General features: G+C 38.5%; 2 protein-coding genes across 7 annotated transcripts in view; one reads left to right on the forward strand and one right to left on the reverse strand.

Annotated features, from left to right (window-relative positions):
- The window catches only part of PSIP1 (PC4 and SFRS1 interacting protein 1), a 43,466-nt gene extending 35,716 nt beyond the window's left edge, over nt 1–7,750 (forward strand). Inside the window, exons 11-16 of one of the 5 annotated variants that reach the window (XM_046022846.1) lie at nt 2,518–2,573; nt 3,178–3,248; nt 3,455–3,556; nt 3,672–3,885; nt 5,245–5,356; nt 6,151–7,750. In XM_046022846.1, the coding sequence (XP_045878802.1) occupies nt 2,518–2,573; nt 3,178–3,248; nt 3,455–3,556; nt 3,672–3,885; nt 5,245–5,356; nt 6,151–6,211 (616 nt within the window). In that variant the 3' untranslated portion in view covers nt 6,212–7,750. Of the gene's footprint in view, nt 1–1,125; nt 2,475–2,517; nt 2,574–3,177; nt 3,249–3,454; nt 3,561–3,671; nt 3,886–5,244; nt 5,357–6,150 lie in introns of those variants that run through there. The other 4 variants (XM_046022847.1, XM_046022849.1, XM_046022848.1 and 1 more) reach the window with 4 other exon arrangements.
- Nucleotides 7,751–11,817: 4,067 nt separating this feature from the next.
- SNAPC3 (small nuclear RNA activating complex polypeptide 3) overlaps nt 11,818–25,091 on the reverse strand; it is a 41,045-nt gene continuing 27,771 nt past the window's right edge. Inside the window, exons 6-10 of one of the 2 annotated variants that reach the window (XM_046021698.1) lie at nt 19,902–19,984; nt 18,688–18,804; nt 18,421–18,585; nt 13,740–13,847; nt 11,818–12,543 (exon numbers count right to left, since the gene is read on the reverse strand). In XM_046021698.1, the coding sequence (XP_045877654.1) occupies nt 12,396–12,543; nt 13,740–13,847; nt 18,421–18,585; nt 18,688–18,804; nt 19,902–19,984 (621 nt within the window). In that variant the 3' untranslated portion in view covers nt 11,818–12,395. The remainder of the gene's footprint in view (nt 12,544–13,739; nt 13,848–18,420; nt 18,586–18,687; nt 18,805–19,901; nt 19,985–25,091) is intronic. The other variant, XM_046021699.1, reaches the window with a different exon arrangement.

The raw sequence follows: 25,091 nt of genomic DNA on the forward strand, positions 1-25,091 counted from the left end.
TCATTCTTTGCTGAGTAAGAGGATAAAATTCACTGAGGTAGTCACTCTCTGAATTATTTTTAATTTAAACTGAGAGTGCAGATAGGATTTAAGCTGTTAGTAGCTTTGCTGAAACTGTCCTCATCCTCTGCTGTTCACTTGTTGAGTATTAAATATACAAAGAGTGGTGATAATATGTTGGTGGAAAAAGAATTAAATACCCTTATTTGCCACATACCACCAGCAGGCCACTCCCAAAAGACCAGCAAAAATAATAGCAGCAGTTGGAAACCCGGGAAGGCCAGTAAATCTAAAGGCTGACAGGGTTTGCATTAAGTGTGTGTAATATAAATCAAGTTCAAAGCTGATTTAAGTTTTGATACTTGGAGACAGTATATACAGACCATGGGGAATTTCTTTCCCTTTCAATTTTATTCTATAAAGTAATTTTATTAGAAGGAAAATAGCACTGGTGATGATTACACTTCATGTGCTTATTACATTTGTTTTCCTAGTTATCTTGAGACTGTCACTTCTGAATTCTTTCTTTGAAAAGCATTTTGTGAAGCATCTTACGTTATTCTAACTAAACTTGGTTTTTTTGTTAATGGAGGTGATTTTAAAAACATGCTATAGGTTATGAAGACAAACTTAATGACAAGTAGTGAATTCGTTAAGTAATTTTGTACTTTTTCTTTATAAGATACATTTGTAAGCCAAAGTCTCTACAAGTATAGTGTTTTGACTATCTGCTTTCTTAGTTGTTTGGAGGATGATTATATAAGCAGTTTCATCTGCTTGAGGGGAGTAATTTAAAAATTATCTAAAGCTCAAAAATGTTACTCCCTCCATTCTGTTAGACTTTTGACCATTTCTGTAAATTAAATTATTTTTTGTTACCTATCCTTTTCTATCCTTTCACTGAAAAGTTGTTGGACTGTTTGTTGCTTAACTTTATTGTGCTCCCCAAATTAAGATATAAAATTAGTCGTTGCTTAGTAAATCTAGCCCAACCCTTCTTATCTCAAAGTTATCTTTATGTGTTTCAGTTTCTTTTTGAATGTCCTCCGAATGTAACTTTCTCAAATTCTAATATTTGTGTTTTCTTTCCTTCTCCTGTTATTACAAAACTTTGTACTTGGACAGTTTTGCTCTGTAAAGCATTTCAGATGCAGCTTGTGTGAAATGCATTATGCAAAATAAAGTTTATTGTATTGTATTCCCAGCCAAACAACATGTAATCTACAGTAATAAAAAATATATCTCATTTTGGGCTCAAAGCATTAATCCAGTTACTGAAAAGAGAATACAAGTGGAGCAAACAAGAGATGAAGATCTTGAGACAGACTCATTGGACTGAATTTCCCCCTCCCCCCCCCTTGATGGAAGAATGTTGCAGATTCTAAATTGAGGACTTCATTAATGGCATTATTACTGTGTTATGATTGTTAAAAAAAAAAAAAAAATTCCTGTAAGGTACACACTACATACTAAGGTCGGCCATCATTCCTGTTAAGTTTTTTTTACCAAGCTTAAGATGAAGCTTTGTGTTTGGAAGTTAGAAGATGGTGGTTGTACATTATTTCATTTAGAAAATATAAAAACTCATTTTGTTTTGAAGCTAGGTGTTAAACTGGAATAGCTCTGATACCCCAGAGAATGGGGCAGTTGTGCCCTTCCCTTGACATTCCTTTGTTGTTTAATTCTTTAGAATCTTAATAATTGTTTTTTTAATCCTGAGAGATTAAACAGTAGACTTGTTAAGAAAACAAAAATGAAACTGTAACCAAAATTTTAAAATAAAGTTTTTTTAAAAAAAAAAACCTGATTTTTAGATATTGTTTTGTTCTTGTCTATTTCAATTGGTTTATAATAGGGCCCGAACTCAAAGCCAAGGTACTAGAAATTAAGAATTCATTTTAAAATGGTTATTTTTGTGATTTGCAGTAAAATGGTACCTTTTCTTTTGTGAAATGGTATGTGTCAGTGAATGTCCTTTTAAGTTTGAAATATTGGCCAAAAAGAACCCATTTTAATACCTTAGTATCATCTTCGAACAGTCTGTTTAACCTAGAACTTAACCCCTCCAATTACCTACCCTTTTGGAGATGTGGGAAAAATTAGTCTGTTTTTGACATGCTACTTTTAATTTAAAAGTAATTGTGATGTAGAACTCATGAAATGTTTATAGGCATTCTTTTCCCACTATGGTCTGTTTGTCCACTGACCCTGAAATTGGGTCTTTAAACAACACTATTTACTGTTGGAAAAAAATTTCACCATGACAAGTGTGAAAATTATTTGTGATGCCACTGAAAAATTAGATTTTAGCATGTTAATTTTTGCATGTATTTTTAGTAATTAATACTAATGCTGTGGCATTCCAGAGTCCCATTAATTATAGTCAATTCCTTATGATCTAGGTTATTGACTTTCTATCTTAAAAAAATTTTTTAGCTTTTACATAAGGGATGTGGGCATTTGGTAATCAGTCACAAAGTTCCAATGTTTTGAAATATTTGTGTTAACATTTGATAGGCAGAATAAAGATGAAGGAAAGAAGCCAGAAGTTAAGAAAGTGGAGAAGAAGCGAGGTTAGTTGTTTCACTTTCTAAGATGTGTAAAATAATACATAGAAAGGAAATTATACACTTAATTTTTCACGTATAGATTTTAAAATCTGGCATTTTATGTTCTTAAATCCTACAAAAGTGCTTTCAGATCCCTAATGGATTCTGTATACATTATATTTTAATTATAATCAGGCGTACTTGCTAATGACTCAGGCTTACGGTTTTATTGTTTATTATCTAGCGGTCACATTTTTGTAACATTGCCAAAAGCTAGATGTTTTCCCATTTTTTGACAGATCTCATGGCTTCAGATAGTGTTTCTATTTTTGGTCACATGTGGAAGGTAAAACAGCTGTATAAGGATTGGAATGGAGAGATTTATTAACTGGATACAGACTGCTTATCTTACAAACCTATGTAGCTAGATGGTGATTTTTTTTCTTCAAATGATGAATGCTGCTTTCCTAAATACTTAAAATGGCAAATAACTTCTTAGTGAATGAGGCTGATTATGAAGAACATTTTTAGAAATTCAGATCTTGTCATTGTGCTTTGCTTATTAGATTTATACAGAAATACTGGTGTTGGAAAAACTACTTACTGTGTTTCAAATTTTAATTTATAGAAACATCAATGGATTCTCGACTTCAAAGGATACATGCTGAAATTAAAAATTCACTCAAAATTGATAATCTTGTAAGTCTTTAAGTCTTTAATACCTCATTTAAAAATATAGTACTCTATTTTATTTTCTCGTGTTTTACGTCTGTAAACTTAAGAGAAATGGGACTATTACTGGTTCTTTTGTATTGCCCTGTTTGAGATTTTAAAAGTGATCTTTAGGAACAGATCATATAGGTTGTGGTAATTAACAGTTATGAAATTACTGTTTTGTCGTGAAGGATGTGAACAGATGTATTGAGGCCTTGGATGAACTTGCTTCACTTCAGGTCACAATGCAACAAGCTCAGAAACACACAGAGATGATTACAACACTGAAAAAAGTAAGTGATCTGAGTCATGCAGATTTTAAAACTTCCTCATCACCACTTCATTAAGAAGTAACATTTTAAAAATCAGTGAAGAAAACAATTGTGAGTGTATATTTTGTTTTCTCAGATACGGCGATTCAAAGTTAGTCAGGTTATCATGGAAAAGTCTACAATGTTGTATAACAAGTTTAAGAATATGTTTTTGGTTGGTGAAGGAGATTCTGTGATCACACAAGTGCTGAATAAATCTCTTGCCGAACAAAGACAGCATGAGGAAGCAAATAAAACCAAAGATCAAGGGAAGAAAGGGCCAAACAAAAAGCTAGAAAAGGAACAAACAGGTATGTGATGTAAGTTGTTTGCTGGAATTGCTTTTAAAAAATGGCTTTGATATATAATTTCATTAATACTTTAAGGTTTCATAAAGCACTTGGAAAAATAGAAGCTAAGGTTAAGGATTTCTGTTTAAATCGTATAATCAAGCAGTTGCTGTTCTATTTCACACAATAGTAGTTAAGAAAGCAACTTCCCGTGTCCCCATCGCCCAGCTCCTGCAGTGCTCAGTACAAGGTCATTCCTGTTTTACCTCCCCTGGTTTATAAAGCAAATTCCAGATACGCTGTTTCAACCACAGATATGTTAGGATGTATTTGTGATGGATTCTTAAATAGAACCATAGTATCATTCATTATCAGTTTCCCCACTTCCATGTTATGTCTTAGGAGTTGGATATTTTTATTTGTTAGGAAATGATGATGTAGGTCTCCTTAGAGATTTCTTAGAAATAAGATGCCCTTCTCATTTACTTCAGTAGGACACAAAATCATGTTAATTATGAATAGTACTTTTGACATGTTGTAAAATAACAAGGGAACATAAAATTTTACTTTGATGCACATTTTTATAATTTAATAGATTAAAAATTCCCCCCACCCCAGGCACCTGTGTAGCTCAGTGGATTAAGCCTCTGCCTTCAGCTCAAGTCATGATCTCAGGGTCTTGGGATCCAGCCCCAAATCAGGCTCTCTGCTCAGCAGGGATTCTGCTTCTCCCTCTCCCTATGTGCACAAGTGCTTGCTCTCTCTCAAATAAATCTTCTGTTTGTCTATTTATTCATTTATTTGACAGAGAAAGAGAACACGAGGGGGAGCTGCAGGCAGAAGGAGAGGGAGAAGCAGGCTGCCCACCAAGCAGGGAGCCTGATGGTAGGACTTGATCCCGGAACCCTGGGATCATGACCCGAGCCAGGAAGGCATACGCTTAACTAAGCCACCCAGGGGCTCAAATCAATAAAATCTTTAAAAAAAAAAAAAAAAAAAATCCCCACCCTGGCCCCTGGGTGGCTCAGTTCACAGTCTCAGGGTTGTGAGATAGAGCACGGTGTCTGATTGAGATCCTGTCTTCTCCTCTGTCTCTCTGGCCCTCCCACATCCCCCTCCCCGGCTTGTGCACACATACTCTCTAAAATTAAATAAAATCTTTTAAAAAACCCCCTTTCTTGTAACCATAGATCTGTATATAGTAACCCTCCGTCTTATCAGTGTGCCTCAGCTATCCAAAAGATTACAGTGTCATTTCAAATGAGGTTATTAAGTATTAGAAACTTTAGGGCCATGTTTTTATTTTTTATTTTGGCTCTTTAGAGGACATCTTAAAGCATTAGAAGCTCTAACAGTTTTTCCATTGGAACCTTTTTAAAGGTTCAAAGACTCTAAATGGAGGATCTGATGCTCAAGACAGTAATCAACCACAACATAATGGAGACAGCAGTGAAGAAAGCAAAGACAACCACGAAGCCAGCAGTAAGAAAAAGTGAGGACATGTTTTAGTGGATCATTTATATTTTTAATTTTTAAATCGCATTGCTGTTCCAAGGTTATTTGTATAGGATTATATTTTGATCACTCAATTCCTGAACTCAGGAAGCAAGATATAAATCAAAACGGAAACAAAAACTTTATAATTTATAATTGACTTGTCTGTATTTTAAGGGAAAAGAGCTAGATAGTAGGAATCCAGTTTAAAGTAACTGTTCTTCTTTGGACTTTGTCACTGATACAGCTTTAAGAGTGACTTACATTCATACTTTCTTGCATTGTGACGGTAATACAAAAATGAAATCTAGGATCACAGGCTATTTTCTACTACAGAAATATAGTTTTCTAAATAACTACTTACTGGAGTATAGTTATCCAAGTCTTGGGTTTTTCTGCTACACATTTGAAGGACTTAGAATCAAGCATCCCTTCTAATCCTGAAATTCAGGAAAATCGTGTCTATATTGCCCCTCTCTTTATTAAAGTTTTTAATATATTGGTATTACAGATATAATTTCCATGGTTTTTTTAAAGAGAATTCATTTTAAAGTTGGAAATGATGGAAAGGGCCTGGGCCTAACTCAGGCTACCCTGAGTTAATTTGCTTGATCTGAATATTAACATGGTAAAATAGAATTTTGAACAAAAAGATTGTTTTAAAAAATAATTTGGTGATAATCCAAGTTATTTTTAAAAAATAAAAACATAATGCATGGATTTGTTTTCTGACCCCCATGAAGGAGTAAAGTCCCTAATCCCAGTTAACACACCTTTCTTTCCTTCCTTTAGGTCATCCAGTGAAGAGAGAGAGACTGAAATATCTCTGAAGGATTCTACACTGGATAATTAGGTTGATATACCTGGAATATAAAGAACATTTGGGAAGTTTGTAATGGTTTTCATTTGAAATATTTAGACTGCTGAAAGTTTTAAATTTTTATAAGCATAGGTTTTGATGTTGAAAACTTGTTTTGAGGGAGAAAATCCCTTTATATTTGTTTAAAAGTAATTAAACATTATTGCTAATTGTACTTGTGCAGTATTAACAGCTACATTATTCAGTAAATGTGAGGGAAAATCCATTTAGGAAATGTTAAACTGCTTTTCCAGACATTTGGTTGTAGCATAATTTCAATTAGTGTGTGTATGTTAATGTGTAATTGATAGTAGAAAAAAGTTACATTTTTAAAACTGCTACTTGTATAAACCTTTCCTTTTTTCTCAAATACCGTGGGTTTTGTGCATAGTTTTTACAAACCTTGGATTTACCAGACTGTCTTTTCACTGTTTGTGGGTTTTGTAGAAGTTATGCATTTTTATGGTAGATAAAATGTTACTTCTATACAAGTACTCACTCCTTTTATCAAAAGTTAATTTTAATCTCCCAGTCTACGTTGTGCTACATTATCCTGCTGCTTTGTAACAATTTTGTGGTCTGTATGCCTTTTTGTATGACAACTAGATACCCAACTGACAATTCTACAAGGTACAAAACTCATGTTAACTTTTGAAGGTTATTTAGTATTATGGCTGGGAATTGAGTGAAGTCACAGGACTTTACTACAGAAAGCAAAAGAGGTATGTTTAGGAATGAATCTGGCTTTAGGGTTCAACCATCTAAGATCCTTTACAGGCACTAGTAGCTGAAACTAAAAACTAAATGATAAAAGTTTATTTTTGAGAACTGTCTCGTGTTTCTGAATTTTTAAAAAAAAGTCACACTCATTAAGGAAGTCACTAAGTATTTTTTTAATTGGGAAAAAAAATTCCATGATTCTTATGCAGTAAATAGTAGAAGTAAATGCTATATAAGAAAACTAACCTATTTGAAGAACATGGTTATATCAGAAGGGGATGATTATTTAGAGATCCTGGTGACAGACTTGTAAGGAGTAGAAATATGTTGCTCCGAGGCAGTTAGATAAAGGAGTACTTTGATAGTTCATATATTCATGTATATGGACTAAATCAGGGTAAACCAAGGTTAATAAAATTTAAGGGTAACTTAACAGATAGCATTTCTAAGATATTTTGATTAGGTCAGTTGGTGGTTTTCAGTAGCTAAAGGACACTTCTCGTGTTTTGAAACTATGAATACAGAGAAAAGGCTTAATTAGTATCAGTGTTTGCATGTGACATGCATTGTATGTTTTGACCTCTCAGATAATGGTTTTCATCTATAAATGAAAATTTTGAATTATTTCAATAATTGGAGTTCTGCTTTTGGGGAGGTCTTACAATGGAACTAGGACCTACTATTTTGAGGGAACTATTGATATTACATTATAGCTGGTCCTTAATACAATTTAAATTTGGACAGATTTATTCTAGTTAAGCCATAAGTGTCAACATTGTAAACTTGTTTTGATTAAAGGATTTTTCTATCAAACTCTACTAGTAAATTAATTCTTTGCTATTTACAAAAGTGTTTTTGGAATTCTGGATTTGCTTCCAAGGGAGTAATTTCTTGGTTAACTTGGTATAGAGATTGTGTTGGCTGGGGAGATAGGTAACTAAACTAAAAATGTTATTATTATCATTTTTTAAAGAGTTTATATATTTATTTGACAGACAGAGATCACAGTAGGCAGAGAGAGAGAGGAGGAAGCAGGTTCCCCACTGAGCAGAGAGCCCATTGCGGGGCTCAATCCCAGGAGTCTGGGATTGTGACCTGAGCCGAAGGCAGAGGCTTTAACCCACTGAGCCACCCACGTGCCCCAAAAATGTTATTTTTTGTTCACCCTTTTATTCTGTGACCCAACAGATCAGTATAGTTTACTGAGAAACTACATAATATTCAGCTTCAGGAGATACATATGCCAGCATTGTGATAATTTATGTATGGTTTGTTTGGGCTGGCTGTGCTCAGAACAGTTGATTACTGTAGTATGAAAATATAACTGGCCTTCCATTTTCTATCGGTCATAAGCTAATTCGCAGGTAACTACTACTCTCCGAACTCTTATAAAGTCCTAAATACTAAAAACTTTTAGAAGCATTTGGTCAAAACTTCACTGCTGAACAATTCTCTAAGATAATTTAAATGAAATAGCAAGAGAGAAAAAAATGTCTTCCTCTCTTTGGGGGGCATATATAAACCGCCTATTTTGTGCTACTGAAACCACTGGCTAACATTCAAAAGAGGAGGTTATGCAGGCCCTGCAGAATGAGTTGTTGGAAGCTTGCTTAGCTGCTCTGGAGACATTTAGAGGTGTCATCTCAACTGGAGAAACTGAATGGATAAACAACTTGACGATCTCAATTAAACCTTCTGCTAATACATCCTGTGCTTTCAACTAGGATGATCTTTTTTACCCAGTTTTTGCTGATACGTTGATTATAGTGTATCAGCACACACTTACCTGATTGAAGATGTCAGGTCAAGATGACGTCAGCCAGCTAATCCGATATAAGAGCAAAGGCTTTTACAAGGCTCTGTGAGGGCTTTACTAACACCTTATTTTGTCTCATTGGTCAGAGAAAGGATGATCTATCAGAAACAGCAAACCCATAATTACAAACCTTAAGAAATGAAGCTGCTATATAGGGAGAAATGTTTTCATATGTGTGCTATGGTACTCTATAACCTTAAAGATTGAAAGACATTATGATTTGATTAGGAGAAGGTAAAATTATCCTTAAGGATAACAAAGGCTAAAAAATAATATTTAAAGATAAACAGTGCTTTTGTGCATGTTCATCCATCATACCAAAATCTCATTTCTAGGGGTGCCTGGGTGGCTCAGTGGGTTAAGCCTCTGCCTTTTGCTCAGGTCATGATCCCAGGGTCCTGGGATCGAGCCCTGCATCGGGCTCTCTGCTCAGCAGGGAGCCTACTTCTCCCTCTCCCTCTGCCTCAGCCTGCCTCTCTGCCTACTTGTGATCTCTATCATGATAATAAATGAATAAAATCTTTAAAAAAAAATCTCATTTCTAACTACAGAGGATGCTGATTAATAAGTTCATTACCATATTTTCATATTTGCTTTTCTTCATTAGATAAAATGACATATATAATTTAGGTCCTGTTTAATACTGAAATACAGCTAGAGTCCCTAATTCAAATACTCTTTTAAGGCTTGTTTCAAACTTGGAAGGTCTTTCGACCTGTACCTGATAAACATAATACATGGGCAAATTCTGGGAGAGACTAAGTTAGTCTTTCTAACTCTAGATTTCACAAGGGAAAATGATAACATAAAGACATCTGAGCCTTTCTAACTGGTGGAAAAGTTACCCTCAAGAACCAGCAGGATGAGATTCTTAGTAAATGATAAAATAAGGGGCACCTGGGTGACTCAGTTAAGCATCTGCCTTCAGCTCAGATCATGATCCCAGGGTCCAGGAATCATGTCCCACATCGGGCTCCCTGCTCAGTGGGGAGCCTGGTTCTCCCTCTCCCTGCCACTCCCCTTGCTTGTGTATGCTGACAAAATCTTTAAATTAAAAAAAAAAAAACAGAATTTCACTAGCGGTAGCATTTTAGCTGTCTTTCTTCTTTGTCCACTAAAAAGAACTGACCACACACGGACTAATGCTTCTGTTAGGACAATACAGTGCACATTTTGGAATTTGTGGTTTTGAGAATACAAAATGGAAATGGATAAAAGTAAACACCTGAAATATATTACACTATATATTAACTAACTAGAATTTAAATAATTTGGAGAGAAAGAAGGATAAACAGACCCTTGCATACTAATGCAAGACCTACAAGGAATACAGTTTAAAAACGAAGCGGGGCGCCTGGGTGGCTCAGTGGGTTAAGCCTCTGCCTTCGGCTCGGGTCATGATCTCAGGGTCCTGGGATCGAGCCCCACATCAGGTTCTCCGCTCAGTGGGGAGCCTGCTTCCCTGCCTCTCTCTCTGCTTGCCTCTCTGCCTGCTTGTGATTTCTCTCTGTCAGGTGGATGAATAAAATCTTTAAAAAAAAAAAAAAAGGAAGCAAGGGTGCCTGGATGGTTCTGTAACTTGACTGTACAACTCTTGATTTTGGCTCAAGTGATGATCCCAGGGTCCTGGGATTGCACTGTGTTGGGATCAGAGTCTGCTTGGGATTCTCTCTCACTGCCCTTCTACGAACTTCACGCTCACTGGCTCTCTAAATTAAGAAAAATCTTTCAAATTCTTTTTTACCTGTGGAACTTACAGGAATTGGGTAAACATGGTTTTCTAACAGAATTTTTAATCTGTTTAATTTTAAAATTTAGCATCATCGGAAACATGAAAGTAAAAATTCAGACAGTAATATAAGCCAGCCATGGGAGGCACCTCTTCTCTTTACTGATCCTCTAGTCTGTTTACTGGATCAGTGAATAAGACCATCACTACACATACCAGAAATGGGTGCTTGTCCTCTGCACACCAACTTAATTGGATATGCAGTATTTAAGTCATAAAACATCTCACTGTCTTTTAACATACAGGCTTAAAGGCTTCATCAGTTTTTGATTTAGATGGTAAGTGTCTGTTCTTAGCCATCCAGGGAATGTGGAACTCAGTTGAATTTAAATAACCTAGGAGAGAGAAAGTGGAATTTAAATAATAACACATTTAAAAGGAACTATTTTATAGCATTCTTAAATGTCTCAAAACTAAATTTTCCACCAAAAAAGACTTTGGGAAAACATGATTTTCTGTGATGATCTAGATCCTGGAATTCATCTCAGGTGTCCTTTGCCCAGAATGAGAAGCGAATACACAGCGTTGTCAGGGTGAGGGGGCGAATTTGGAAGAGTTGGACCAGAAAAACTTTTTTGTTTTTGCATACAGAATACTGGGTATTTTTATTGCGCAAGAATGAGTGAACCAGAGCTGGCAATCCACAGGATCCTGACTTCCCATGTCCCAGTGATCATATTACATAAAATCTATATATTTTTTAAAGATTTTATTTTTAAGTAATCTCAACACCCAGTGTGAGGCTCAAATTTAAAACCCTGAGCTCAAGACTTGCATGCTCTACCGACTGAGCCAGCCAGGTGCCCCAAAATCTATTTTCCTTTTTTTTTTTTTTTTTTTTTTTTTTAGATTTTTTATTTATTTATTTGACAGAGATCACAAGTAGGGAGAGAGACAGGCAGAGAGAGAGAGAGGAGGAAGCAGGCTCCCTGCCAAGCAGAGAGCCCGATGCGGGGCTTGATCCCAGGACCCTGGGATCATGACCTGAGCAAAAGGCAGAGGCTTTAACCCACTAAGCCACCCAGGCGCCCCCCAAAATCTATTTTCTTAATCATAATATTAAACTGAAGAAGTTCTCCAGAAATGAATCTTCAATTGAAATGTGACTTTTGTGAAGGTCTGAATATATACTGAAATATTTTCTTATTCATTATTCACGCAGTGAGTCTCATTAAAATGATTAGTCTGCCTGCTAGCTTCTACCAACAAAAACTTAGTATTATGAAAGAGCCCACTGTGAGATCAGATTACAGAAGTGCTACTCTTAATACTGTATTTGTTAAATCTACTTTTATTCTTCCCCCTCATTTTTATCACATATTTGGAGGATCTTTACCTTGGAAGCCTCATGGCACAAGATACAACTCTCACATTCTTCAAAGAATTTTTTTTCCAAAGAGTTTCCAAAACACCTTCACCACTTGATGTATGATTTGGTTAACTGAATTTTTCTAACTACAGATTAGCAAAAAGTACTCTGGACACAGAATGAATAGGCAAGCCACAGAATGGCCAAAAATCAGAATCCCTGAATCTGAAAGGATTTGTATTCAAAAAAATATAAAGCACTCCTACAACTAAGTAAAATAAACACACTTTAAAAATGGGCAAACACACCAAATAAAAACCCTATTTTGAAATGAACACTAAAATAATGTATCTCTAAACAGAAGTTACTTTATAAGAAAACCTGTGATTTAAAAAAAAAACAAAAACAAAAAAAAACCTGTGATGTGAACTTTTGCAAGGGATGTGGGTAAGTAGCTGAATATTTTCCTGTTCTTCAGTGGCATGTTCTGGAAATAAAGTAACCATCCAAGAGGACAGTTACTTCACAGGTACACTTTTTGTTATTAGTTAAAGGTTCCAGGATCAACGTAAGGATAAGCAAGGAATTCTCCTAGTTTGTTGCCTTCTGAATCATAGTGGAGCATCCGAAAGCAAACATCACAAAAGAAACATGGGTCCTCTGGTGCAAAACTGTCATTGTTCGTCACCCATCTGTAATTAAGAAGAAAAAAAAAAAGATGACACCATTACAATCAACTTTCTCAAGCTTTAATGCGTTATGACCTGTAGTGATGTGGAAACATAACTTCCCACTATTGCCTTGTCATCCTATCTTCATACACCATAATCCTTTACAATTTTGTATACATATAGATACAGACATATCACTACCAATACTCTGCAAGACGAAAGGGCAACTAACAGAAACCCTGCAGAAAGCTGTTTCTCTGAAAGACTTCTTAAAGGTAAGTACAGCAAAATAAAAATCCATACGTGAAAGCACCGTATACACTTCTGGTACGACTTAACCTATCCTCCAAGTAACTGTTAAAATGTAACAGGCCATCTTGAAAAAATGGAATATATTAGATGCTACAGACCTGATGAATTTTATGTAACTTATCTTTTTAACTGGTAAATTAGTCCTGGCAAATTTGAAAACTCCAGGTGTTTTACCTAGAAGTCAGGATAAAATGTTACAGAGTGTATACAAATGGGAATATGGGCAACATTGAATTGATACAATGTTTTCTTGCCTGAGACATTACTACTGGTCATGGGAAGACGAAAGACTGTTTTTCAGCAATCTGTTTGAATCTGCATCTCATAGTCTATTTTAACATTCCCCGATTTCCAGTTTGATAACTGATTTATCATGTTTTCCTACTGATCATTTAGAAAAGCTCATGGGAGGGGCGAAGTGGGAAGAACCCCCACCCCCAAATCTGATACACAGTTACTCTTTTGTCCTCAGAATTTTTTGACCCTGATCCATAGTTAAAAACCAAACTAAACGTGAAGTACCACATAAAGTAAAAATTTCATGAACCCATATTTTGACCTCATCCTATATATTGAATGCTGTATTGTTTTTTCATGGAGGAAGAGCCGTGGATGAAGCTGATTTTGTAGACTGCAGAGAGAAAGACAACATGGCTCCCTGAAGGTCCAAAGTCTGAGCCAGCTCTGAACTTTCACTACACAGAATGCATTTCCTTACTGTTTAAATGTAACCTAGTAATTTGCAGCACTTATGTACTAGATAAAACCATTTCTTTTATTTATACCCCCAAAGTGTAAGTTCTCAGATTCAAATTTAAAATAGAAAACACCGAAATACCAAAAATGGAAAGTACTTGACTACTGAAAACCAGTAATTCTTGAAGAAAGAAATAGGTATCACTTACCTGGCTGTGTACATTTTACAAACAAAACATTTTCTGGTCCACAGCCAATGCTTCTTGGTAAGAAGGGGATAAAGTGTCCTGTCCAAGCAGTCATCACAATGTGCGAGCCTTTTGTACATGAGAAGTAAATGAATATATTAAAATGCAAATTGTTTAAAAAATGAAAATTATTATTGATGAAGAAACAGATCTGTACCTCAACATTAAGAACCTAGTAGGTATATTTTTCAATTTTTTTTCTTCTGAAAGACTCAGGTATAAAATTATTTGTTACACTAGGTCCGACCAAACTTTGTTCTACGAAAACACTCTCCTGAAGATCATTTGGGATTAAACAATGTTTTCTTTCAGGTGAAACTTCCCGAACAGGTCATGTGCTCTGTGACCCTCCAACAGGGCAGTCTGTGTGCAGCAGATCTTGAACGCACGCCGTCAGAGAGCCCCTGCTTCACTCAACACTCCCCGCCTTCCTGGGAAACCGTCGGAGCACTATTTTATCTAGTTGGTCATGTGTAATGCGGCTCTTGTTTGCTATCCTCTTTATTAAAATCGAAATCAGACTCCTGGTATAATGTGAACTGACAGAAGACTTTAGCTTTAGGTGTCAGAATTTGTGAATTACTAACGAAATCAGTCTCTACCGTGCCATGGATCAGCTGACCGGGTGTGAGTAAATGCCTTAACCATAGTGGACCTTACATGCGTCATCCAGAAAATGAAGGGGACTGCACCAGAGTATTCTAAAGGTCCCTGACCATTTAAAAATGATTTTTAGTTTTTGTCTTTTAGTAAGAAAGGGTAGCAATATATCAACTTCGTATCAGAAGATGATTGGTAAGGTGCCTGGGTGGCTCAGTGAGTTGAGCCTCTGCCTTCGGCTCAGGTCATGATCTCCGGGTCCTGGAATCGAGCCCCGCACCAGGCTCTCTGCTCCCTGCCTACTTGTGATCTCTCTGTCAAATAAATAAATAAAATCTTAAAAGGAGAAGAAGAAGAAGAAGATTAGTAAACTTGTAAGAGTTTACCAACTATCAGACTATGGGATGGCATTGAATGATTAAATCCACCTACAAGACAAAAATGACTTGTAGTCCAGGGGCCCCTGAGTGGCTCAGGGAGTTAAACTTCTGCCTCCAGCTCAGGTCATGATCCAAGGGTCCTGGAATCAAGCCCTGTGTTGGGCTCAAGCAGGGAGCCTGCTTCTCCCTCTGCCTCTGCCCCTCCCCACTGCTTATGTGCCCTCTCTTTCAAATAAAATCTTTTTGAAAAATGATTTGTAGTCCAAATTACATCTAAAAATTCTTTAAAGGGCGCCCGCCTGACTCCAGTGATATAGAATGTAACTCTTGGTCTCGGGGGTTGTGGGTTCAACCCCCATACTGGGTGTAGAGACTGCTTAAAAATAAAATCTTTTAAAAAGTGAAACTAGGGCGCCTGGGTGGCTCAGTGGGTTAAGCCTCTGCCTTCGGCTCAGGTCATGATCCCAGGGTCCTGGGATTGAGCCCCGCATCGGGCTCTCTGCTCAGCAGGGAGCCTGCTTCCCCCTCTTTCTGCCCGTCTCTCTGCCTATTTGTGATCTCTCTCTCTGCCAAATGAATAAAATCTTTAAAAAAAAAAAGTGAAACTAAAAAAATTTTTTTAGAAACTAAAACTAAAAATTCCTTAGAAACATCCCACGCTGCAAATGTTTAATGAGCGTGAATTTTGGGGTACCTGGGTGGCTCAGTCGTTAAGCCTCTGCCTTTGGCTTGGGTCATGATCCCGGGGTCCTGGGATTGAGCCCTGCAGCAGGCTCCCTGCTCTGCGAGGAGCCTGCTTCTCCCTCTCCCACTCCCCCTGCTTGTGTTCCCTCTCTTGCTGTGTCTGTCAAATAAATAAAATCTTAAATAAGCATGAATTGTTTCCCATGTTGTCTTGAATTTAAGGATGACACTGCTGTACAGTAAAATGTTAAACTAAAATAACAGAAAAGTGGGTTGTCTTCCATCTTAGGCTAATTCTCAGGCACATCCGCTTCAGTGGAAGAGGAGGCGAAACAGCTTATGTAAAGTCTAACACATTATCAAAGAAATGTGTGTAATTTTTAGTCCTACAAAACTGGAGTTTATGAGCTCTCCTGGCCCCCTGGCCCTTTGCTTCAGCAAATCTCCTTCCCCTAAGGGCTATTTTGTACATTTAACTGTTTCTTTAGAATTTATCTCCTCAACATTCCCCTACAGAACCAAAATAACTGGTTAAATATTCAATGTTTACATGATGCCAAATTAATACTACTACTTACACCTAAACTCCACAACTTACAGTTTCGCTTTATCGTGTAATACACGTTTTCTAGCTGCGAACCAGAAGCTGCCAGCTAGCTACTTCTCTCAGGTTCGCATCTGCTTAGGTTGCACATACCTGTTGCTAATTTAGTTCTGTACTCCCCGACAGAGTAAGAACCACGCTGTCCAGTGTGTTAATGCACAAGCGGGAGGCCTGGCAGTCCTAGACACCCTTCCCGAGTTCTCCGCTGTACTCTAGTCTTGGGACGAACTGGCTAGACGGCCATTATGCTGGGAGTCTCCTTTCCCTGCATTATCTGTTCTGCTTTGCCTTCATGTTTTTTTTGCTTTAAGATTTTGTCAGAGAAAGAGAGAGCATGAGCAAGGGCAGCAGCAGACAGAGAAGCAGGCAGCCCAATGTGGGACTCGATGCCAGGACCCTGGGATCATGAGCTGAGCCGAAGGCAGATGCTTAACTGACTGAGCCACCCAGGCGCCCCTGCACTCCAGTTTTTCTATTTCAAGGTTTACTAAAGGAAAGTGTGAAGTACTTCCTCAGGGACCTTCCTGAGAATGAGTGCATGACAGGTAAATTTTGGAAACTGGTCACTAAAATCCAAGAAATGTGGAGGTAGGGACTTTGTAAAGGCATCAGTTCCTATTACTGGTGTAATAAAAAATATGGGTGTATCACTGCTCCACACACACACACAAAAAAAACCTCAGAAATGGTCTCTCAGAATTAAAGCAGGGACAGAGCAGGGCTTATTTCTATATACTGATCCTTTACAGATTTCCTAAATAAGGAAACGAATGGCCTTATTCATGAGAAAGACACAACACAAGCATTACAAAATTGTAACAAAATCTTATTTTAAACTAGTCCTCTCGGGCGCCTGGGTAGCTCAGTTGGTTGAGCAACTGCCTTTGGCTCAGGTGTCAATCCTGAAGTCCCCAGATGGAATCCCGCATTGGGCTCCCAGCTCCGCAGGGAGTCTGCTTCTCCCTCTGACCTTCTCCCCTTTCATACTCTCTCTCACTCTCCCTCAAATAAATAAATAAATAAAATCTTTAATTATAAAAAACTAGTCCTGGGCACCTGGGTGGCTCAGTGGGTTAAGCCTCTGCCTCAGCTCAGGTCATGATCTCAGGGTCCTGGGATCGAGGCCCGCATTGGGCTCTGCTCAGTGGGGAGCCTGCTTCTCCCTCTCTGCCTACTTGTGATCTCTGTCTGTCAGATAAATAAAATCTTTTTAAAAAACTAGTCCTTCTCACTTTATACTTGATGAAAACATTAAAACTTCACATTAGTCAAATATTAGAATTATTCTTCTCTTCCCCCCAGTTCCTTTGATCTCCACAAAATTCTGGCAAAGAGACAAGAAACCTAGATCCACAGTTCCAAGTTTGCTAAGCAAAGGTGCAACAGGAGATACAAAGTGCTACACGAAGTGGAAGGCTACTGTCCGCCGGATACACACATGGAGACACTTATTTACAGATTTCTGACAACTCAATTTAAGTATTTCTATTATAGATATTCCCAAAATAAAGACAGGATACAAATGGATGGAGAGTTGGTCAGTCCATGGAAAGCAAACATGATTTTGCTGGTCCCAAGCCAAGCTGCAGTGACTACTTTTATTTCTCTTATTAAAAACAGAGGTGCCGGGGCGCCTGGGTGGCTCAGTGGTTTAAGCCTCTGCCTTCGGCTCAGGTCATGATCCCAGGGTCCTGGGATCGAGTACCGCATCGGGCTCTCTGCTTGGCAGGGAGCCTGCTTCCTCCTCTCTCTCTCTGCTTGCCTCTCTGCCTACTTGTTATCTCTCTCTGTCAAATAAATAAATAAAATCTTTAAAAAAAAAGAAAAAAGAAAAAACCAGAGGTGCCAAAAATAAAAATAAAAATAAACTAAAAAATAAAAATTAAAAAAAAATCAGGGGGGTGCCTGGGTGGGTCAGTGGGTTTAGCCTCTGCCTTCAGCTCAGGTCATGCTCTCAGGGTCATGGGATCAAGCCCCACATCGGGCTCTCTGCTTGGCAGGAAGCCTGCTTCACCACCTTTCTCAGCCTGTCTCTCTGCCTACTTGTGATCTTTCTCTGTCAAATAAATAAAATCTTAACAAAAACAAAAGCAAAACCAGGGGAGCCTGGGCGGCTCAGTCATTCAGCGTCTGCCTTCGGCATAGTTCATTCATGATCCCGGGGTCCTGGGATCAAGCCCCACATCGGGCTCCCTACTCAGTAGGAAGCCTGCTTCTCCCTCTCCCACTTCCTCTCTCGCTGTCTTTCTATCAAATAAATAAGTAAAATCTTAAAAACAAACATAAACCAACTCCAACTGCCTGTGCTTTTATACTGTGAAATCAAGAAAAGGAAAACAGCAAACGACATCATGTTCTGAGTGCTGCCACTTACCTTATGTCAGTGATGACAATAACATGTTCACAGTCTCCCTGGTGACAATATAAGTAAGGAAAACCCAGTTTAATAAACAGATCATTGAAGGTGAAATCTTCCATTCTGGCAGTCTGAAATTTTCCATAGCCTCTGTCATGGGACTCTGACCATTCAATGATAGTTCTGAAGGGGCAAAAAAGATGATATTTCATTATGCCACAAAAATCTAAAAATGACAGAAAATAGTCTGTGACTACAACAAGTATTTCATAAAGCCTGGCTCACCCAATAAACTGAACAGTTTCCACCTTGAGGTAAAATCTCAGTGGTTGATACATGTAGAAACCAAGAACTCTGAATGTGTCTTTATCCTTTAGAGCAACAGTTCTCAAAGTTTGGTTCCTGAAGTCAAAAGGATCTTTGTGATAAAATGTCATTTGCCCTTTTCAGCTCCTATACTCTCCAAAGACCAGTATTCTAACAGCTACATGATATGTTTTACTACTTCAGACTGAATGGAAAATTCAGAACAATGTCATTCGTCTCATACTGTTCTGAAAAACAGTTATTTTCCCCCCCCCAAATTATTAATGTTAACATGTAATGGGAGTAGTCTATATCTGAAATATTTCTTAGTTTCAACTTCTAATATGGTAAACACCGATAGCTATAGCCCACATAATCAAAAGCTGTCTGGAGTCCTCAATTTTAGTATAAAGGAAGGCTGAAACCAGCACGTCTGAGAACTGCTGCATTAGAACACAGATACAAATGGCTATAATGAAAAAGACCATATATAAACACTCAGAAACAATATATATGTATGTTCTAGTTGCTAAGGACACTGACAGCAAATGTATGGGCTAATTAACATGACTATAAGCTCTACATTTTTCATGTTATACACTTAACTGTGTATTTACACACTCATCTAGGGCAAACAACAGTATATACTGGACAAACAGAAAAAACAGTAAGACTAACTTATTGCTATCACCTAAATATGAAAAAGACTCATGAAGTGTTTAAGCGGGAGTTAAAGTTTCTCAGATGTATCTATGGCTCAATACAAGATTTGCTAGAATTTTTTTTTTTTTAAAGTAGGCTCCACACCCAATATGGGGCTCAAACTCACAACCCCTGTGATCAAGAGTAGCTACTGGCTGAGCCAACCAAGCACCCCAAGATTTGCTGTTTGCTGTCATTTCTAAGATAGTAGATAATACAAAGATTTTGAAATGGTCTGTGTCAGGTCTTTGCTAGGAAAAGTTTCTTCCGGAAGTAAGAATTGTGATTAACTTACTAATACCTAGGCCAACCAGATGAAATAACTGAATATATTTTAAACTGAGAGATATTTCTGATCCCAAAACAAACAAAACAGTCTAACAAAACAGTTCTTTGGCAAAGACCCTTAATGGACCAGTAACAGGATGTGTGGAGATCTATTCCAAGAACTAGAAACAGGAAAAACTGAGAAGATTTTTGAAAAACTGTACCTGCTTAAATCTCTGCACTCAGGGTATCTTTTATCATTGTAAAATGTCCCTTCAAAATAAAAGAAGGCTGATTTGTACAGGTCCTATAAGGAAATAGATAGCATTAAAAGAGAGTCCTCTATTAATAATTAGGAAATTGCTACCAATTCAAAATCTTAGGTCATAAAACCACACTAATATGCTTTACAGTAACTGTATGCAACCTTATAGAACATGCTTAGCTCAGTAATTTCTTTACTATTTAATGGGAACTTCCTACGTGACAATTTACCAGGGATGGAAGTATAAAATCTGATCCTTGCTGCTGTTTTCATTATCCTATTGCTGTTTGAATCACTAGGTCCGACTTAAAATTTGTATATTCTGAGACTTGTGAAAGGAACCTAATTAGAAATGAAATAAACAGTATTATTTCATTATGCGAATACACAGCAATGAGTTATTTTGGGTACTAGAAGTAAAAACCAAAAGTCACATCTTTTATATTTCCCCAGCAATAATTAGTGATCACAGACTTGGGCTTTTCTGTTATATTTTTTAATATTTTCAGGATACTTAAAAAAAAATTTTAGTTATTTATTTGAGAAAGAAACAGAGATAGTGAGAGAGAGCGTGAGTGGGGAGGAGAGGGAGAAGCAGACTCTGCTGAACAGGGAGCCTGATATGGGGCTCGATCCCAGGACCCTGGGGTCAGGAACTGAGGTAAAAGTAGAAACCCAACCAACTGAGCCACCCAGGTGCCCCTCAGTGTATTTTTTTTTTTTTTTTTTTTTTTTTTTAAGATTACTTCTTTGAAAGCACAAGCAAGAGGGGCAGAAGGACAGAGACTCTCCAACAGGCTCCATACTGAGCGTGGAGCCCAACACCGGGCTCGATCCCACAACACTGAGTTCACGACCTGAGCCGAAACCAAGATTCGGATGCTCAACCAGCTATGCCATCCAGGTGCCCCTCAGTGTACTTTTATAAAAATTCTCCCTTCAAATTTTCAGTAATTCTTAGGCAGAAATTGACTATCTCTTCTTACTCAAGCAGGCTTGCCCCAGAGTACCAGAGTAGTCGCACAACTGGCCTGAACCGTCAGGTTTCTTAACTTTCAGCCTACCAGCCTTTTCCAGAGGGGCGAGTGTCTCTTGAGACTCACTGGTAACAGAATGAATCACAGGAACACCAAAGACCAAGTCTCACCTCGGAGCCATTACATGAGAAGCTCTCAGGATGTGGCCCAGGCACTGATGTTTTCCCAAGCTCCCCAGGAGACTCAAGTGGGCAAGCAGTGCCGAGAGGCACTCTGTTCGACTGCTCTTCATGATGTCCTGACAACCAGAGCCCTGGGGGAGAGTCAGGAGACCTGTGTTCTTTCTCCTTGCGTATATGTACTCCTCAGACCTTGGGTTCCTCACCTGTGTGAGTCTCTCTGTCCTGCTATCTTACAAGACTGCGGTTCATCAACTATGAAAGACATGTAAGTTGCGGGTATTCCAAAAAAAATCTTCCTCCAAAACAACTGCAATTCATCTCCTCCCGCAAAGCTTCTATTTTTCTTTCTCTATGCCCTCGTTTACAGTTTATCTGGTAATAACATCAGCCGCCCTTATGAGACTGGCTGTGCTGTTTCTCCTCAGGCCGTCACTCCATTTCCCTGACCCTATTTCTTTCTTTGAAGATTTTATTTATTTATTTGAGAGACAGTGAGAGAGAGCAGGAGAAGGGAGAAGGTCAGAGGGAGAGGCAGACTGCCCGTGTTGCTGGGAGCCCAATGTGGGACTCGATTCCGGGACTCTGGGATCATGACCTGAGCAGAAGGCAGTTGCTTAACCAACTGAGCCACCCAGGCACCCCTGACCCTGTTTCTTCATGTGACACATGAGTAAAGCCATTACGTTCTTCCCAGGTGCTTGTAGAGATAAAAGGATAATCTGTACTAGAATGCCATAACTAGCTACTGTTAAACACAAAAACTACCACTACATATACTTCTGGACCCTCAACGAGGTAAGCTAGGGTCTAAAATAAAGGTTCTTTTTTTTTTTTCAATAAAAATTTTGTTTATTTATTTGACAGACAGAGATCACAGGTAGGCAGAAAGGCAAGCACAGAAAGGGGGGAAGCAGGCTCCCCGCAGAGCAGAGAGCCCGATGTGGGGCTCAATCCCAGGACCCTCAGAACATGACCTGAGCCGAAGGCAGAGGCTTTAACCCACTGAGCCACCCAGGCACCCCTAAAATAAAGGCTCTGAAAGAATATTGCCGGGGCACCTGGGTGGCTCAGTGGATTAGGCCACTGCCTTTGGCTCAGGTCATGATCTCAGGGTCCTGGGATCGAGCCCCACGTCGGGCTCTCTGCTCCGCAGGGAGCCTGCTTCCTCCTCTCTCTCTGCCTGCCTCTCTGCCTAGTTGTGATTTCTCTCTGTTAAATAAATAAAATATAAAAAAAAAAAAAAAGAATATTGCCTTATTTTGGAAATAAAAACAAAAGTTTCATTTTTTATTCATTATAAAATGCTTCTAAAGAAATGGAAGTGATTTAGGCAACTTAATGCTTTTGGCTGGCATCATTATTATTTAGAAGGGAACTGTTTTCCATCTAAATCTGAAGTCCTCCCGTAATAACTCTTCCTTGTCTTGGTACACAGACAGAACAGAAGATGTGAGCAATGTCAACACCGGATTTTCAGTGGCAACCAGAGATCCTCACTAACTAATAGTTTCCCTATTTTGTCAGCTAGTTTAGCTGATCAGCTCTGGGGAGGGGAGAATTGCCAACCAATATGGAAAACCTAGTGAAAGAAGTTACTTGTGTTATAAAACTAACATAGCCCCAGAGTCTACTATTTCCACTTCATAAACAAAGTAACTATCAAGAACTAACCAGATCATGTGAACAAAGTCACTTATATGTAATTTTAAGCATCAGTAGTTTGTTCTCTTGCTAACATTCAAATCAGCTGTATTAGAACTTCAGAAGTAGGGGCAGAAGGCTGGTTCAGTCAGTTAAGTGTCTGCCTTCGGGGTGCCTAGGTGGCTCGGTTGGTTAAGTGACTGCCTTCAGCTCAGGTCACGATTAACTAATTAATATATGTATAAGATCCCGCCACTATTTTCTACTCGAGTGTTGTTTTGTTTTGTTTTTTTAGTGGTCCCTCACATTTTAATATCTGGTCTGTTTTTAACATTGCTCAGATTAGTTCATCTTTTTCTTTCTTTTTTTTTGGTCAATAATCTCTTAAGTGTCTTGCTTAGAGGAACTTTAAGGAAATACTTGGCACCTGTTGCTGCTACTTATTATAAATAAAGGCCTGGTGTAAGACAAAGAGCTTCTTCAGCGTCTCTCCCATTACCATTTTCTCACAGCAGATCCTAGGAATACTTCTGAAGTTTGTTTTTTAAGATTTTATTTATTTAACTGAGCGAGAGAGAGCAAGCACAGAAGCTGTGGGGAGGTGCTGAGGGAGAGTGAGCAGCAGACTCCCTGCTGAGCAGAAGGCCTGATGCAGGGCCCGATCCTACCACTCCAGTGGCCTGATCTTAGATATATATTTTAAAAAATGCACTCCATTCTTTGACTACTATAGTCCAAAAAACAAATGTTAGCAAAACTTATTACATTTCAGATGTAAGATTTAAGAGACTGAAATATACTGGCTGGGTGTTCCCAGTCTGCTCAGATATTAAAGTCACCTAGACTTTAAGAATTCTTGCTTATTGGTTGAAATAAAGATACTCCTTTCCTCAGCTACAGGAACTGCAACTCACTGATGTTTTGCCCATGCTTACCAGTGGAGTACACACTATGTAACTTAAGAAAAACCACTATAACTTATGGACCAGTTCTCCGTTTTGCTGGGTGAACAGATAAAATAATTTGGCAAACGCTGAGATTTGGGGAAGGTGGGTAATGGGTACATAAGGACTCATACTATCTCTTGTGTGTGTGGTCACTTTTCCAAGGGACCAGACTCACCAAGAAAGATGAGGACTCAGATAAACAGAGGGAAAAAAAAATTCCAAAGCAAAAATTAAAAAGAAAACCAACCATAAAATACAAATCAGTGAAATGAAAATCTTTCCATAGGTCAGACAAAGGTCAGTATCTGCAAAATGTTCGGCAGTTCACTTCCTTAAACCACAGCTGCAGACCAAGGGAGCACGAAACAGCTCTCTGAACTGAGATTCCGGAGTCCTTGTAGAAGCTGCTCTAGAGCTCTTGTAGAGCTGCGCACAGCACAGCTCCGGGTTTCACTCGCTGCCTAGTCAGCAAGTCAACCAAAGGGCAGGGAAGACCCTTGGGCCTGTGGCAAAGGAGGATGTGGGGCTTGGAAGGCAAGTCGACAGCGGTCTGAATCCAGCCTCCACCCTGCTTACCCAACTCCGGCAACACATGAGCGCGCGCTGACCCAACTTTTTCTTATCCCTCGACCGGTGCTAATTCTGTCCAAAGCACACTTCTGTCCAGCACGTAGCAAGCACTCAGTCATCAGAGGTTATTCTTTTAATAAAGAGCTGGAAGAGGAGAAACAATACAACCACACATGCGTTCGGTATTTAAGCCAGGATAATGCAATCTACCAGCCCCCTGCTAAGAAAGCTGCTGAAGGGGGACACCTGGGTGGCTCAGTTGGTTAAGCCGCTGCCTTTGGCTTAGTTCATGATCCCGGGGTCCTCGGATCGAGTCCCGCATCGGGCTCCCTGCTCAGCGGGGAGCCTGCTTTTCTCTCTGCCTCTGCCTCCTTGTGCTCTCTCTCTCTCTCTGACAAATACATAAATAAAATCTAAAAAAAAAAAAGGCTGCAAAACACATCAGCTCTGACATCCAAATACCACCAACTAGGCACGCCTGGTTACAAACCCTCTCTGGGCTTTCTGGCCCTCAGACTGACTCCCAGATCAGACTCCAGCTGCCTTGAGCAAGGACAACATGACTGCCGTGAGAGTGAACTCAGAGTCTGCTTATTAAAGTGGATTTATAAAAACTTTATAATTACACTTTCTTCTTTTTTTTGGTAGGGTGGAGAAACTGCTGAAGGCTGCTTCTTCTCCTTTAAAAGAAGATAAATTTTTATTTCTTGGTCTGCATACAGCCTTGAAATTCCATTTGTTTCTCTCTAATCTAATGTTTATATCCCATAGCACTGAGATGCCAAACTTGAAAAAACCAATTATCTTAAAACCATTTTTGGTAGAAAGAGAA

The sequence above is a fragment of the Meles meles genome, chromosome 11 (genome assembly GCF_922984935.1).
Source record: "Meles meles chromosome 11, mMelMel3.1 paternal haplotype, whole genome shotgun sequence".
Lineage (NCBI taxonomy): Eukaryota > Metazoa > Chordata > Mammalia > Carnivora > Mustelidae > Meles > Meles meles.